Source organism: Haemaphysalis longicornis, unplaced genomic scaffold (assembly GCF_048455015.1).
Source record: "Haemaphysalis longicornis isolate Haplotype H1 unplaced genomic scaffold, Haemaphysalis longicornis Haplotype H1 scaffold_4, whole genome shotgun sequence".
In the NCBI taxonomy this organism is placed as follows: Eukaryota; Metazoa; Arthropoda; class Arachnida; order Ixodida; family Ixodidae; genus Haemaphysalis; species Haemaphysalis longicornis.
In genome coordinates, this window is record NW_027526361.1 from 121804404 (window position 1) to 121821813 (window position 17410).

At 44.6% G+C, this 17410-nt stretch overlaps 1 protein-coding gene across 1 annotated transcript in view; it reads left to right on the top strand.

Annotated features, from left to right (window-relative positions):
• LOC144179982 (phospholipase A2-like) overlaps positions 1 to 13602 on the top strand; it is a 29843-nt gene extending 16241 nt beyond the window's left edge. The window contains exons 2-3 of the mRNA XM_077708396.1: positions 10570 to 10747; positions 13440 to 13602. Of these exons, the coding sequence (XP_077564522.1) occupies positions 10570 to 10747; positions 13440 to 13602 (341 nt within the window). The remainder of the gene's footprint in view (positions 1 to 10569; positions 10748 to 13439) is intronic.
• Positions 13603 to 17410: the final 3808 nt, after the last annotated feature.

Below are 17410 nucleotides of genomic sequence, written 5' to 3' on the forward strand. Positions count from 1 at the left end.
TGCTGTGATGATATCAAACGGAGTAGTAAGTGCCTTTCACAAAAACTGGCCGCGTATCTTCTTGCTTCACTCCAAAGGTTGTCGAAAAACCATAGGCTTCTGCCGCCCCTGCTTCATCAGTTTTCGTCTCGCCACCATCCCCCCTCCAGCCCCGCCCCGCGATGCTTTTCCCCTACTATGGCCGCCCTGGCATGATAACTGCAGTACAGGATTACTTAAGAATATTTCGTTCCTACCGCGTTGTCGCCGAAGGTTCGAAAAACAGACAATTCGCGCGTCGCGTGCCAGGCGTATGCGTGCTGCCTCCGGGTGCGCTTAGCCTCACGCGCTTTCGCTTGCCACTCTGCACGATGCTTGGACGTTTCCTGTGAATGCATGAGATGACGGGCGTCGGCACGGCTGCAATTCTCCGGCGCAATGCCGTCCTCGGTGTTTTCCTTGCGTTTTGTGGGTATGTCTTCGCGTCTGGACTTGCACTTCACCACGACTGCTATGATACCTGAAGGATTGAGCATCGCCCATCTGGTGCCGTCCGTTTCACAGCTACGTGCACACAGCCCACAATGAAATTCAACGCTGCGTAATGGAGACAAGAAACACAAACTGAAACACATAATTCGTTTACACCCGTGGCGCCACATGGCACTGACTTTGAGAAAGACAGAATCACGCACTCTCAGGGCCACGGCCAGATGGCGTGTGTTTCTAAGTCAATTTTTTTTCTTCAATATTTGTGTGATGCAGGTGAGCCCCCGAGGGGTTCAATATCCCCAGTGCACTTCCTTTCCCTTTTCCCAACTGAATCACTTAGTAGTGACTAGTAGTAGTGGCTGTAATTTGCCATTTGCTATCGCAAAAAAAATCCAGCATCCACGTGTTGTTAAGAAAGAAACACTGCAAGAAAATCGTGCATTTATCTGTCTAACGACGACGATGGTTGAACGCGAAGCTTCCTCGTGATGGATTCTTTAATTGAGCAATCCCACAGTGCGAGTATGTACTCGACTGGATGTAAGCACCACTTTTCTAGAATATTCATCGCAACTCTCGGATATGCACTCCATAGGCGTAACGTTTGGGTTTCGGGTTTAAGGCGGTAATCGGTACCTGTGGCTTCGCGTTCGTTTCGACAATGCCGAAAGAGAGCAATCGGATAGACGCCAGCTTCAAAGCGCGAGGCACCCAGGTTAAATTCCGGCCAAAATAAGCGTTTTTTCTCTCACTTCACCAATGATCATTCATCATCATCATCACAGAAAGTTAGCTTCCCTAGCGCGCGTAATGGCGTAGAAGGGCGTCAGTGACGACAATGAAACTTCGTTTTAATATCACGTCTGCGTTGATGATTCGCCGCGGTAACGGGTAATGTTTTGTTTTGGCTAAACTATGTTAAGAAGTATGAAACTGCAACTGGACTCTCATGGTTAGACTTGGCTGTGCCTATATAAACGTCTCGTTCAACTTCTGCATTAACGTTATTCGGCAAGGTGGCTGAATAGAGGGACCGAGAGACAGACAGGGAAACAGACATTGAGACAGAAAAAATCTTTCCCTGTGGTAGTAACCAAAGGAAGACTATCGTCCTTAAACATCTAACTTCTTGTTTCCATTCTATTACTTCTGCTAATTCAGCAGTGACCTATTCTAAACCCGTGATATACCCGTGGAATGGGCTTGTTTTTGTATTGTCGATTACGCGCGTGCACGTCAAATTCAATTAGACACCTCGTAATGAGAACCTAAGGAAAGAATTGAATACGGGCAAAAGAGCCGCCGGAAATGCGTCGTACGCCGTTTTTTTGTGATTACAAAAAATGTCCATAACATCCCAAATATCACATGATAGTTTATTACCTAATAATATATCGTGCTCTACATGAACAATATTCTTAATTCTTTGGAACGAGTATCGCGTTTATGGCTAATTACGGAACCAAATTTCTTTTTGGCAAAAAGGCTTTGCAAATGATGGCATTGTATAACAGCTGGTCAGCTCCCCGTAAATGAAGCGTTGTTTAACGAGGTGCATAGGCCGTCCTTAAGGATTTTATTGCAGTGGTATAGCTGGTTTTGGGGAAAAGATACTGACTGTCAACTTTCATTTCGCCTGTGGCTTGCCCATCGTCATTACCTTTTTTTTTGAAATTTCACTCCGCGGAGGCAATTTTTCGAAGAGATCAGACAAAAGGTGCCTGGAAATCTTCTTCAATAAAAAAATGCTAATGAGTTATAACGTTACTTCAACATTGTCTGCGTTAGGATACGGTTCTGTTGACCATATGCGCCGAAGGTGTACCGCACATTCGAGGCGCGCATTCCTACAACCAGTTACTGGATTCAACGACTTGTAGCTCCCTAAAGCAGTGGCTGAAGTGGAATTTTGAGAAATAATTATTTCAGATGTTAAGCCCATGACGAACAAAGCGCGCAGTCTGTGCATCAATACCAGCGTTAAACAAAGGAAGCTCTTGGCTTTGTCAGGATGTAGTTCGAATATATATACTACACGGTTCTCTCGAGGTGCACGTAGGGCGATCGTGCGAACAGGTGCGAGAATACTACGCTTAAATTCGAAGAAAGACATATGGCATAATTGTTGTTGTCGAGCGTCACAAAAACGGATGCGCGCATAATTCAACCAGCAGGAAATTTCTTGTTGCATTAGGAAATTTTAGCAATTTTCAAAAGACCACGAAGAGCTTTCTGGTATGAAACGCCACGCTCAGTTCTTCGGTCTTCTTTACAGTGGGTAAGCGGGACTTTTATTCCGATATTCTGTATTTTTCTCTGTTTTTATACTTAAAAGGCTTCAACGAGCGGTTTGGATAAGGTGGCAAGAGAATAAGGGCTATTTGTACTGTGCCTTTCCGGCTGTGTTTGAGTCATAAGGACATGCAAACTGTCCGCTGCATTTCGTCGACTTCTAAGTGCAGAATGTTTTTGTGCGCAGCCAAAGAGTACGCCTCAGCTCAGGTGAATGAACATGCGCAAGAATGTGTCGTTGATCCATGAAGCTAAATGATGTTTGACAGTAGGACACATGGTCGGCGGTATATAGTGTGAGCTTACACACACCCAAAGGGGTTAGAAATGGGCAAGTGCATCTCAAAATACAGTAAGGAAAACCATTTAGGACACACAAACAATGTGTTTTGACAGGTCCTATAAATGCCTTCTTTGGGGTTTTGTGCGTAAGCGCTTATAAATGCCTATAAATGCCTATTTTCAGTAGTCGGCACCTACTTCAACACTATTGATCCGCAAGTGTCCTTTTCGAGAGCAGCTATTAATGTCACTGGACAACATTGGCTGTTCTGAACTTCACGGGCTTTAGCTTCCTCCTCTTGTTCAACATAGTCCCCTAATTCAACCAACTTTAGCAAAACAACACGAAGCAGCAGTGAAATGGACGATTATTCGCAGCGACAAGAGCCACAGTTTTTAATAGACACCTGGAGATGGTGTAGTTTGCTACAGCTTCCAGAATTTCCTCAATGAGTCTCATAGTATGGCCCGGATACTGTTTAAACAGATTTCTTCAAACATGTGCAGTCGCACTCTTGTTTCTAGAAGCATAGTGCAATTTAACTTAATTTTCAATGCCGCGGTTGAATATTGAACATGAGTTTGTTAACGGATGTTGAAGAGCCAATGGGGAAGCGTAAATGCGGAGCTGCATTTCCTTAGATCGTAGAATTCATACGTACGACGGGCTCTAAAACACAATTGTTCATACAATGCTTTTTGAAAAATGCGCTTCTGATGTGTAGAAGTGTGTTTGGTAGGGTTGGGATGTTTTGCTTGTACAAGTCAGGTAATGCGTTTGAGAAAATTGCCTGAGTATTACATAACTGTTTTCGTGTAAAGACGTTAATTATAATAAATGGTCATCTTTCGTGCGTTTATTATTTGTGTTTGTCCTTGTCGTGTCGTAATTTATTCGCGTCAGAGTAAATGCGAGGTAGCGCTTTGATTAATTGGTATTGCCGGCTTTCACGTGTTCTTTTTCATGTTTTTTTTCACATATGCAATGCTAGAGCAAGCGACCCTGGCCATTGACGATGAATGCGAGCACTGCACGTGTTTAATTAGGTCAATGAATCGTCATTATTTTATCAATTTTATGCGACAATTGAATGGCTAAGTTTAACTGTTGACGCCTTTGTGCCGTCATAAGCAGTAACATTTTCGGTTTCCGTGTTGTAGATACAGTACGCGCAAGTCTTGGTTCGAAATAATAGGCACGATACATATGAAAATGTACCGTGCCTAAATTGTGACGTTGGGACATAAAACATTGTTCCGCCTGCTATTATAGGCGCCTAAAACGCGGACATTTTGCCTCAAAAATTCTGCCTGCCCTAATCAACGATGCCATCGTTGCTAAGGCTCCCTCTCACATCTGCAAAATGCAGCGAATTGAAGTGCAGGGCTACACCATGCGATGTTGTAAACTTGTAACTCAGAGAATCTGTTGAAAATGAAAAAATGAGAAAGATTAACAGGAATGAACTTGTGTACATTACCTGTCGTGCCGAGCCGCGGCCATGGGGAACTACAAACGGTTTACACCCACGTCCCCCGAAGATCTTGCAGTCAAAACACCCGTACACAAAACTTTCTCCTCTCTTCCCACCCACTTCTCAGCCTTATCTTCACACGAATGCCACGGAAACAGGCGCACATTTTGAACCTGCAATGCGCGAAGTGCCTCTTTCTAGTTTCCATTTGTTATATCCATTATGGGAGACATGTTTCCAGCAAGGACAGCATCAAACGCGTTTTCCCAAGCGCTCGGTGTGTGTGTGTGTGTGTGTGTGTGTGTGTGTGTGTGTGTGTGTGTGTATGTGTGTGTATGTGTGTGCGTGTGTGTGTGTGTGCGTGTGTTCATGTGTACGTGCGTGCGTGTGTGCGTGTGTGCGTGTGTCCATGTGCGCGTGTGCGCGTGCGTGCGTGCGTGCGGGCCCTGCCCATCAGAATTAGTATTTGATTTGATTTTATTTTATTTCTGGGCAAAAACCAAGGGGAGGCTGAGACTAAAGGTGAACGTGGCCCGACAGAGGCCTCAGCCACCCGACTTACAGTGTACATAACAACACGTCTGTTCACAAATTTAAGCATGATAGCACAATCGAAATAGAGAAATAGCACAAAGCAAAGTCATTACTACACTTCTTATGTATTATACAAAGCATAGGTCTCAAATTCACAAAGGGATCACAATGTACACATAAACGGAGTAATTCGTACGCATCAACTTTCATCAGTTACACTACTATGTCACTATTACGTATTAATATATTTTTGTTTGTAATTGTTTTTAATTTCTACCTTTAGGGGAACATGTAGACATATAGTTCAAACCCTTAATTATACATCAGTATTGCGAGCGTTTTGCTTATGTAACACTTCTTTGACCTATTTTGAAACGTAAGTTCACTGGCATCGAAGTTTAATTTTTCTCCTAATTTATTTAATATTTCAGTTGACTGTACAGGAAAGATTGCTCACCATAGTTCGTTCTTAACTTTGGAGTGTGCCGTATTGTATGCCTAAGATGGTAGCCAGAAGATTTATTGTTAAATTGATTGTGGGTCTTTTGCTTATAAATGGTGTGCAGAACCTTCATGTAATAGATTTGGTCAGCTCGAAGCATTGAATATTCAGTAAATAAAGGACTTGTCCTTAAATCTGCGTAACAGCCACGATAATGTAAATATAGGCGCAAAATTCTTTTTTTGCAATACAATGAGCCTGTTATAATTAGTTTTAGTTGTGGTCCCCCACACCGAAAACCCGTAGCATAGTTTCGAATAAATGAGAGCATTGTATAAGTTTTGTTTCAACCATACTGGTATCGAATGGCCGATTCTATGTATGAGACCTATACCTTTAGAGAGTTCGGAGGACAGGTGAGCAATATGCGTATTCCACGAAAGTTGTTCTTGAAACCAAACACCTAAGAACTTCTGTTCTGTCCCTCGGTTTAACTTGGTTCCATTGAATATAACGGGGATTTTTTTCTCGATATTTTTATTGTAGGGCCTAAATATCATGTAAGTTGTCTTTGTAGCGTAAAGTTGCAATTTATTATCTAATAACCAATTTGATAATTGTTCCAAGTAAGCATTTACCATTGAGTGAAGTTTAATTATATTATCAGATGTGAAGAAAACGTTAGTGTCATCCGCATACATTACAAGTTCTTGCGGACCTTCTATATTTATGATGTCATTTACATAAACTATAAACAGTAACGAGCCTAACTTGGAGCCTTCTGGCACACCTTGTTTTAGCTCTAATATGTCTGATGCAATGGAGTTTAGTTGAACAAACTGAACAAATAACGCCTGCTTTGGCTAGTGACAAGATGATGGCAGAAATCAAAAATGTTTCTGTGTTGGACAGTGCGGCGGTGTAATTACAAGGGGTCACAAAAGATTTCTTATCAACCAAAACTAAGCACCTTATAGGCAACGTGTAAAACCGGTGGATAAAACCTAACATTATTGAAGTCTCTGAGAAGGAGCTTATATGGTAACTGCAAGTGCACAGCCTCACGGACAAACAGATGTACCGCATCAGCGCGTGAGTGGGTGTGCGCATCAGCGCGTGCGTGCGTGCGTGTGTGTGTGTGTGCGTGCGTGCGTGCGTGCGTGTGTGTGTGTGTGTGTCTGTGTGTGTTCGTGCGTGCGTGTGTGTGTGTGTGTGTGTGTGTGTGTGTGCGTGCGTGCGTGTGTGCGTCCATCAATTATGAGGTTTAACGCGCGGACGCTACACAGATGAGGCCCGCCGTACTGGGGGGCTCCGGATTAATTTTGTCCACCTGGTGATCTTTGACGGCCGGTGAAATCTCGAACACACTGGCGTTTTCGCTTTTCGGCTCCATCAGAAAAGCAGCCGGCGCGGCCGGAAATCCAACCTGCGTCCTTGGGCTCAAAATCACAACGCCCTACTGAGCCATCACTGAGCCATCACTTACTGAGCCATCATCACTGACCCATCGCGGTGCGGTGTGTCAGTGTGCGAGTGTGTGTGCTTGCGTGCATGTGCCTGTGCGAATGTGTGGGTGTGCATATGTCTGTGCGTGCGTGTGCGTGTGCGGGTGCGTGAGAGAGAGAGCGAGACAGAGTGAGAGAAAGAACTCATCACGCCCTGTTGAGTGTGGGAGCAAACACCCTTACTTTGTCTCAGGTGGGGATTGCAGAAAAAGTAGGCGGATGCCTCTTCTGTAGCCCCCCTCCCCCCTCACACGATGGCCAGGAGTCCTTGGGCCCTGGCAGCCCCTTCCGCCATTTGGATGGCCCAGAGTTGAATTTCCTCGTCTCAACCGAGCATTACGGTCTCCCACCGCTCTGAAGAAGGGATTGAAAAATCAGGGATAAAATGGTTCGGCACTAGAAAGCAGTACCTGCTATCCTAGAAGCCAGCAGAGAGTGCGCCTGTTTGTTTGTATTGTCGAGGCACCTGCCGAATAGGTGGGTTGGTAGCACGCGCATGCGCATACCGCTACTGCTGAGAAAAAGCTCCATTGAGTCCTTTCTCGGCCTATTTTCTTCTAACGAGACAAAAAAGGTGGTCTTATTTTTGTAGCTATATTAAGGTTCAAGGTATTTATGTAATAGCGATTTGGGAACACTATTACTCTTAATATTAAGAAATCTTTAGCAGAAGCACAGCCCAGAGTTGGGGCAGTTCTTCTAGTACTGGGGATGCTGTCCGCTCACCCTGAACGTCTCAATTAGCACAGAATTGTACGAGGGGGGGACTAACTGTGTTTTCCAAAGCCCAGTATTTGGTAAGTGACCTACTGCGTTGACATCGATTTGGCTCGTGAACCGCTTGAAAAGCTTCCTAACGTTTCCGTATCCATATGGAATGGACACGGACACGGGGGGCTGGTTCTGCAGTGCTATGTCGTAGAAATATTTTAGCCTACGCTTTCAATTCTCAACCCTAGGCAAAACCTACAAGCACCTGCCACGCTGGCCTACCGGCGCGCCATAACAAACGAATGTTGGCAGGCGTCCACGCAGTTTAGCCGGCCCATAATAATATCGAGCGTTCACAAAAACCATTGTGCACCTGGAATAACCATAATAAATATCATCTTTCTAGTCACCGCCATCAGCCCCGCCACTGTCTCCATAATTACCACTGCTTTTGTCATTGCTGTTGTTGTGATAGCCATAGTGCGCTTCCTCATTGGTTGTCCTGTGACCGTATGAAAATAAGCTTTGGCCGCTGTGAGTTCACTCTATCTTTAAAGCCAGCACAACGAAAATACCGTCTTTCAGGTTCATCATGCTGTCTGCGGGTGACGAGAGGTGGGTCGACAGGACACGCGAAGAAGTGGACGCCATCGTCACTGCCTCGAAAAACGTTACTAACTCGGATAAAAGCCTTCGTCAGCAAGATCCCCTGAAGCACAGGAAAAGTTCCTCCATGCGCCAACGGCTGAAGCTCTTTTCGTATTGTGCTGCTATACTTCAGAGCAAACTCTTTAACGTAAAGGCACTGCTGCACACGGACAGCCTTTTATTATTTCCAGGTAAGCCGAATACATTGGTTCGAAAACCGGGAAAACTTTCGAGGATTACTACTTTTCTGAAGACCCATTGCAGCCTAAAATAGTATTTAATGCAAGTGAAAATCACAATCAGGATCAGAAAAAGTGTTTATTTCCTAATTGATAATGTATACAGGAGTGACTATACGGGGGGAGGTCCCAGAGCCAAGGGGTGAAAGGGGACCTCCTGTGAGTGAGCGCATACACAATGATACATGAAATAAGGGTCAAATACATCAAAAAATTATCAAATGATCAAATAAATCAACAAAATTAACCCATAGTGAAGGGTAACCGAAACAGGCAGTGGAATATTGACTTTAAAATGTGCAAATGGGGTTAAGGTTGTACAAAAAATTTAAGACGTGTTGTAAATACATGCAACGACGAAGAGAGTTTAACGTCAGTTGGCAGAGAATTTCAAATCCCGAGAGCTGCAAGGTAGGTAGTTTGCTTTCAATAACTAGAGTGTGCGATAGGTAAGGGCAAATTATGATTAGAGGCAAGCGCAGGGAAAGTTAAGTTTACATAACTTGACGGAGGGAAAACATTAAATGGTACGATATTATGTAATAACACAGACAAGATTGTCAGGTTATATGGAAATAATTCATTTATTGATAATATAATCAACTGCTGAAGCAGTGAAGAAGCTTGGGTGCGGAATAACTAAAATTTAATTTGCGAATAGCCTGATTTTTTAAATGTTGTAATGGCTAAAGTGGGGCTAAAGAACTGATCTTGGGGTATACTTTCCTGAAAGCAATATTTCGTTAAAATTGGAGATATTGTGAACGTCCGTCAATGATTTGGTCAATCAACAATCGACTGCAAATGCAGTGACACACGGCAAGCTCACAGCCTTGAAATGGAAAAAGGAAACCTTAAACCACGTCTTAAGGAAAACGAGTCAAATACGGGGACAGACGTAAGCTCAGAGCCTTAAAACGAAAAAAGTAAAACTTGAACCAAGGATTCAGAAAAATATTAAGAAATTTTAGTCTTACTGTTACACAACACTAAGCAACGGCTAAATAAAAAAGAAGCGAAATATGCGGCGGTACGCAAAAAAGCAAGGGTGTTGGATACGTGAAGCTCGTAAGAAAATATTTTGTTTCCACAAAACTAACTCGCGAAAATGTTAGTAAAAATTTCGCAGGAAATCGTGCCGCTGTGCTTTGGCGATTCTCGTAGAGTTGGTCTAACCAGAAACAAAGGCCTAAACAAGTGTAATAAAGAAAGAAAAAAAGCTGGAGATGCGCAAATAGATAGTAAGGCAAGTTTGGCGAGGGGTCCAATTAGAATGCAGGCGACACCTTGATTGGCCACAACCTGGAACGAGAATATTAGCTATAAGCGCCTCGTGGTGCGCTGAGGACAATTTTTCTGAACTATATTGAGCCTTTGTCTGTTTTTACTAGCTCTACGCACTAGTACAGAAAATTCTCTCTTGTTATAAGTCCGCATCTAACGACGTTCGAACGAAGGTCATTTCCAAACCTTCCCTCTCAAGCTTTTCAACTCTGCATACTGCCTCCGAACATGCTTCTTTTGTCTGGGGCATCACTTAATAAATTCTTTAATACAACACGGATAGTAGATTTACATAACAGTGCCACTTGATAGTCTTCAAACACTATTCATTGTTCGAAAATGTCGATTTTTGGGCATTTAATGTAGCGAATATTTTGTACCGCCAGCATGTGCGTCCTAATCTTTAATCTTTCTGTTTCTTAATTACACCGAAAAAGGGATCCGGATAAGTCACCCAATTCAGTTGGGAGGTTGCTGTAATATTTTGCTCACTGCAGGTATAACTGATATTTCTTTATAAAAGGCGGTCGTCAGAGTTTCATCCTTGCCGGAGCTTTAAGGATGCAAAAGCCTTCCTTATTTTTTTTTTTTACGGTGCCTGCTTAAGTTGCTTCCCCTTTGGAGTGAGGCCGTGCGATAATGCTGTGTTTTATGTCTGAGGAAAAACTGCACTGTATTCACTGCAGGAACGAAATGGTGCGGAAAAGGCAATATATCAAGTCCCCAAGAAGAGCTTGGAAGTTTTCGGGGAACCGACAAGTGCTGCCGGGAGCACGATCATGCCGTCGATTTTATCGAACCACGATCGACGAAGTACGGGATCGACAACACGCACGTATGGCCCATGTACGCTAGAAGACGCACGCAGAATTCTGTGGAAAGAAAAGCCACTCTTGCATTAATAATATATTTTGGTGCTTTCAACAATCTAGTCTAAATTCTTGCACAAGTCCTTATTGACTGAGCCTTTTTAGTGCGATCGTAAGATGTCCGCAAAGCGTAGTTGAATACGCGACAGTGAGAGTGAAAAAAAGACGAAAGCAATTTAGAGGTTTCTGTATTTGGTTACTAGATTTTCCGCCGTTGTCGCCTATTTAAATTTGTACTATTTGGCAGTCACTCCATACAGGCACACAGATGGGCAAAAATGTTGTCACTTGTAGGGCAAGACAATAAAATTGGCACAGCTTGTCATTTGAGAAACTACCACGGCAAAGGGTGACACAGGTATCGAAAACTTACCCACTTGAACCTTAAAGTGTGTAAAATGACAGAAATAACAGAGATTTTGGTAATACATTGTTCTTAAAGCTGTTCCACGTCCTTTTCACAAGTTGCAGCAACAGAGCGCGTAAAGTGATAATACACTCAGAGGACAGGTTGCCCTTTACACGTAAATTGGTGGGAAGGAAAGCAAGAGGAAAGTTTGGGCAGATAGGTATACTGTAAACGTAGTGTCCATGGCGGGAAATTTAGGTCACAGAGAAGGTGACATCACACGTAGAACAATAATGATATAGAAATATAGATATCTGTATCGTAAGGCCGTGAATATTGGGTTATTTTGTTTCTTTGACACCTATATTTTAGTCCGGGCGGACGTAATTGTCATTAGGTATACTGCTCACCCACTCACCCCCAGAACCATAAACACAAATATACCTCTACATGCAGCAGTATTGAAATTACCGCGGAGAATTCTAAACGTGGCCAAGCGGACATTCCGCCAAAACGTTTTTTGGTTTCGTAACCTCTGAGCTTTAACGTGCGGCCAGTTCAACGGGATTGGGGAAGCCTGCCAAACTGGCTTCTAATTTTTACCTTCCGCTTACCCCTTTTTTACTTGTTGCAATTTGTCGAAGTAGACATTTCAAGAAGCACAGCTTCTCTAAAGGCTCTTTACTAACTGCAGGCTTTGTGTCAGTCTAAATTTCGGTGAACTGGTTTGAGTTTCCGCGCAAGTGAAGTTAAACGGGAGAATTATCATCCTTACTTGCCAGTGTATTTAGCCTCCGGAACCAGCGCAATATTATCGGCACTCTGTGCAATTCCGAGTGTAGTGTAGGGATGATTGCTTCAGGAGCAGCTTCGCATGGGAGGTGTTTGTGGGGGGCGGGGCAGGGAGAGGTTGGCTTGCTTTGGTCACTTTAAGAGGAGCTATTTTATACGAGAATAGCAGAAAAATACAACGGAAATGTGGTAATATGTGGGTTGTCTGTATGTTATAAGTAAACTAAACAACGTAAAATGGTAATATGTGGGCTGTCTCTATGTTATAAGTAAACTAAGCAACGCTTCTAGCTGAGCGAAATCCAGTAGTACCAAAGTATTTACTTTTTACCTAAGACAAACACTTTAGGCCGTATTTCCTGTGTAGTGCTGCCGTCTGAAATAGGAGAGCTAAGTTGATCGTTCCTTCGCGGTAATGTGCACGGTTCTGTTGACTGAGAACATTTTTTACCTTGTAGCAATAAACCCCCTTGAAAACTAGAGGCAAAGAAGTTTGTTTAAAAGGACAGGGGAATCGATCTCTAAGGAAAGCGATCGATGCCGAGATACCCTTTATCGGAGTCACGTTGAGCTTCACATACAGGGTGATCAATGTTAAGTCAACAGGTTTTTTTTTTAAATAGGCGCTTAGATTTACGCGAAGACCACCTCTACAGTGACGTTATGCGCCCAGGGGGACACATAAATAGGAGGTAATTATTAATTTCAAAGGCTTAATTAACTAAAATTAATACTTAACTTTTTAGTGGCTACAGTAACCAGGGATATTTGTATTAGAAAGTTGTACGGAATCGTGTTTCTACGCAGTTTAAATTGGCAGAATTATTCTAGCGCAACCGTACTCCGAGATATTGAACTGCGAAGTTTAATTGCCACTCGCATGATTACGCATGCTAGAAGTCAAGACCGGCGCATAGCTCCTCCCTTTTGTTCTGGTTTTCGATAGCAGTTCCGAGTATTGCAGATTGCGATAACGCCAGCAAAGAATGAATGGTTGCCAGTTATCACTTTTGGCTATGACTTCACCCCTTTTGTCGAACTAAACACAGTACACAGCAGGCACGTCACAGAAGGGACGAACTTTGAGCCGGTACAGACTGTCTTGCATGCGTAATCCAGCTAACTGCAATTAAACTGCGGCGTTTGATATCTCGGACTACGGATGCGCCAGAGGAATTCTGCCAACTGAAACTGCGGAGAGACATGATTGCGCCTAACTTTCCAATACAAACATGCCTGGTTACTGTAGCCACTAAAAAGTTAATTAAGAAATTTTACTTAATTACGTCTCCAAATTAAAAATTACATCCTATTTGTGTGTCCCCCTGGGCGCATACTTTACTGTAGAGGTGGTCTTCGCGTAAATCTAAGGGCCTATTTTTTTGAAAACCTGTCGACTTAACTTTGACCACCCTGTATTTACGGTGCTGAAAGCGCATGCCTCATCGCTAGAAATCATTGGCTACCTAGTATGGATTGTTTTGTGGTATTTTGCTCTTGACTGTTCTATGTCAACGAACTGTGTTTACTTTTATTGCACGTACAGAGCAAACTGTGAAGACGACAATGTCTTTTTTCACTGCCTGTTGAATGATCAAAGTCCCAGCAGAATGGCATCAGCATGCGTTGGCTTTATATATTTCAACGTAATTAAACTGAAATGCTTCAAGCAAACCTACAATATAACATGCGCCGATAGCAAAGAGTAAGTCCACAAGCTTTGCCACGCAGCGTACCCAAACAAATGTCGTAAAACCACATTTTCTATGGAGCTTGAGGTCCGAAGCGTAGGCATATGCGCCGCATGAGGTAAAATTAAGACTACCCTAAACCTATAAAATATTTGGGGCGCAAACAATGTAAGTTTGTAGATATGGCATGATTAAACCCACGCTTTTTCGCTACTTATGCATGATATCATTGCTTCGGTATTAACTACATCGACGGTTGTGTTCCAACAAGCAGTGTATAAAATACAGCTGAAACTTGGTAGCTATCACAGCGGTGTCTTTGCACTCTGCTTTTAAATATCGTAAGGACGAGGTAAAACACACCGTCGTATTTACGAGCACAGCGCTCTGTTTCACCAAAAACGGGGGAGACGTGTGTAGGTTGTTCGTTTTCTTTATTTTAGTGGTGGTGTACTGTTCTGTATAACAATAAATAAACTAAACGCAGATACGAATACACTACCGTTATAACTGCAAAAAACCAAATAACACCGTAGCATGCAACAAGGGCTGTGCCTGGGGGTTGCGCACATGCCGCTATCAGAGAATGTATACGGCAGTAGCCACAGCGGTAATGTGTATATTGACGTGGAAATATCGCCGCTTTTGCGTTCTCCTGCAACTTAACGCCGGATTCTATTTATAAATAAACCGGCACTTTGCGTTGGGAACGTAACGACGTGATCGAAACACTCGTATGAGCATCGAAGTGTACAAAAAAACAATTTACAGAGAAAGTTAGCTTTTGTGGGAGCATAGCAACATAACCGTATATCCATTTTACATAATGTATCCGTTGCACCCAAATTTCAGGTGTGTTAACGAAGCTTCAACGGAGACTGTGCTTGAGCAAGCCCACATTAAATGTTGTTCGCACGGATTGCGCAGCTGTGTCAGGAACGTGGGCAGTAACGTCCTTCTGAAGTAATCCGTAATGACTCTCAAATTGAAAGTATGACTAGTTTCTAACGGGAGCTGCTTGTTAGGCTCATGGCAAACACACAAATGCATAGACTTGCCGAAGGCGTAATACCCACATAAAAAAAAACAATTGAAACATAACGTTGGTTGGTTTATTCTAGAGGGGACGAATCAAGAGGTAGCCAACACCAACAAGAATAGAAACTATTTGTGTCTCAACTTTGCAACGTTGAATTTGAAGCCGAATGATTGCAAGGCATAAGCACATCGCCGTTTTTATAAGGAGTAAGCAGATACAGTGAGTTTGAAGCGGTTTGTGAAATCCGGTATCCTATATTCTCCACGCTTGTTAGGACCCTTTATTATTTTAAGCACGATGTGAATATTAACCCTGCAAGTTAGGGCGCGTAATACGGCGCTCTAAAGCTACTTCACGGGCGTGTAATCAGGCGCTAATCATAACCTGGCTTTTATGCAGTGGTTCTTTTGAAGAATTACTCGTTGTGGGACGCCAGTACAGTCAGCAAAAGAGATAAAGAATTTGGAAAGAAAGAAAGAAAGTGGAGAAAAAATGCCCGCGAGGTGGGATCCGAACCCACGACCTCCAGAATACCGGTCTGGTGCGATAACCTGCCACATGTCGTAGACACTCGAGTCACGGCCTTGGGGTTAAAAAGAAGGTCCCCTTCACCCCGAGTAGTCTGAGTGGCGCTGGCTACCACCCCCAAGCACAGGAAACGAAAACGAAAAAGGGGAAAATCGCCCCGCCGGTAGCGTAGTGGTTATCGCACTAGACCGGTATACTGGAGGTCGTGGGTTCGGATCCCACCTGGCGGGCATTTTTTCCACATTCTTTCTTTCTTTCCGAATTCTTAATCTGTTTCAATGACCTACCACATCTTCCCCTTTGCTTTCCGAGGTTTTCTGGACTGCCAACTATTATTTCTGTCTTATTTTCAACGAGCCCCTCATTTCCCATTCTGATTCGCTATTTATATATATATATATACACCAGGTACGCCTAGATATAATGGAGTTGACAAAAATTGGCAATTTTTCGCCACATCTAGGTTTTCGTTACCTGCAGGTATCCAGTTAAAGGGGCACTGACACAAAATTTTGAAGGCGAGAGTAATGTCTCGTTCTTCTCCAATTCGCCTCCTTGCTAGGCGGGCGTTGGTGACCCTTGGAGTTCCTGCCAGCCCTGCGCTGCGTTTAGTGCAGCGCTGCGGCTGTGATGAAGGCGACGACCCGTTGAGACGAAACGAAAACTTGTATTTACACATTTTACAGTTGGTTACAAAGAGGATACATTGAGGCCGTTGGTCGCTATGTGCCCGCGGCACCCCGTCAGAGACGAGCCACAACTCAACCCGGTCTGCCCGATGAGCGCATGCTTGCAATCGAAGAAACCTCGCATCCGGGGGAGGAGGGCGCGCTCGCTCCGACCGCGCTCCCACGCACCTGCACTGTTGCGGGCCCTTATTCAAGGGCGCGCAACCATACGCGCCACTCAAACCAAACGCACGTGCACAACGATATCCGACGCCTCAACCTAGCGCTAGCTTCCCAGCCGCGCATTATGTTAGGAGGGAGCATGACGTCAGGCGGCACAGCTTTGGCAAGCCAACCTCCTCTGACGCCGCATTCTCCTCTCCTCGGGCTCCTCCCGCGCAATGCATTATGGAAAAAGCACCACTCTCAGGCCCGCGGTAGCATTTAGTGGCTCCGGCTGGCTGCCGGTGGTGGAGGAGGCGAGTGGCGTTGCCGAAGGCGCCGTACGCGATTTTCCGCCAGCGTTGCGCTCCCACCCTCGTATCGTGGAATTACTGTCGCTGTTCAAAGCGACACGATACGTAGATCCCATGCTCACGGAGCACCTTCACGAGCTGCGAGCCGAATTTGACGCTTACCGCTGGAACCACGACCGGCTTTGCTCGAACGCGCCGCTCACATTCACAAGCACGGAGCGGCCTACGGGTGCGTGGTGTTTGCCAGGTGTGCTTTGACGATTGCGTTTCCAATTTTGCGGGGAGTTATCGCGCTACCTTTCCTTTACATCATAGCGCTGTAACGAGTGTCCCATCAGCTGAGAGGTTGTGCGAGAAGCTTTGGTTTCGCTGGCGTGCGCATTTGCATACATTCGCCTTATCGGTGCTCCGGCATGGTGGCACGTTGCACATGCCACAATTGTCGTGACGATGTCTGTTTTGCGTTGCTGTCTCCTTCAGTGCATTAGAAAAGAAAAAGGTGCAGAACCACTGACGTTAGGTGCGGGCGCGGGAAGAACAAATCATTTTCCGCCTCGCGTCGCAGCTGCGCGGGCTGGTTGTCCGAGTACATGCTCAATTCGTGCGATAGGTATATGGGTAACGAACGCTAAATTACGCCTGGGAGGTGAAAATATAAAATGACCAGAACCAAGGAAGTGAGGTGTGTTTGTGAAATAAAATGTGAGGCACGGATGTCGTACTCTGACATCTCCGCTTTTGCACTGCGGCGGAACACGACACTTCGACTGCGGCGCACTTCGACGGATACCAGAGCTCAATAAATAAAGATTCTTTCCGTCTCTCCCGTCCGAACACTTTGCCGGCACGATCAGCCCGCTGCTCGTTTAGGGTTGCAGGCAGCGCTGCGCGCAACGCCCGGACGGGGACTCGTCGCCGCAACCCGAATACCCGGACGGCCCGGCAACCAAACGGAACGACGCAGCATAGCTGGCATAGCGCGGGCAGGCGGGCGGCCGCGTGAGGCGCAAAGAACTACCGTTGCCTATCACGTGAGGCAGGGCATCTCCCATCAGTCTTTCCTTTTTATTTTTTATGACTAGGCTTCACGATAGTCACGTGACGCTCCCTCCTAA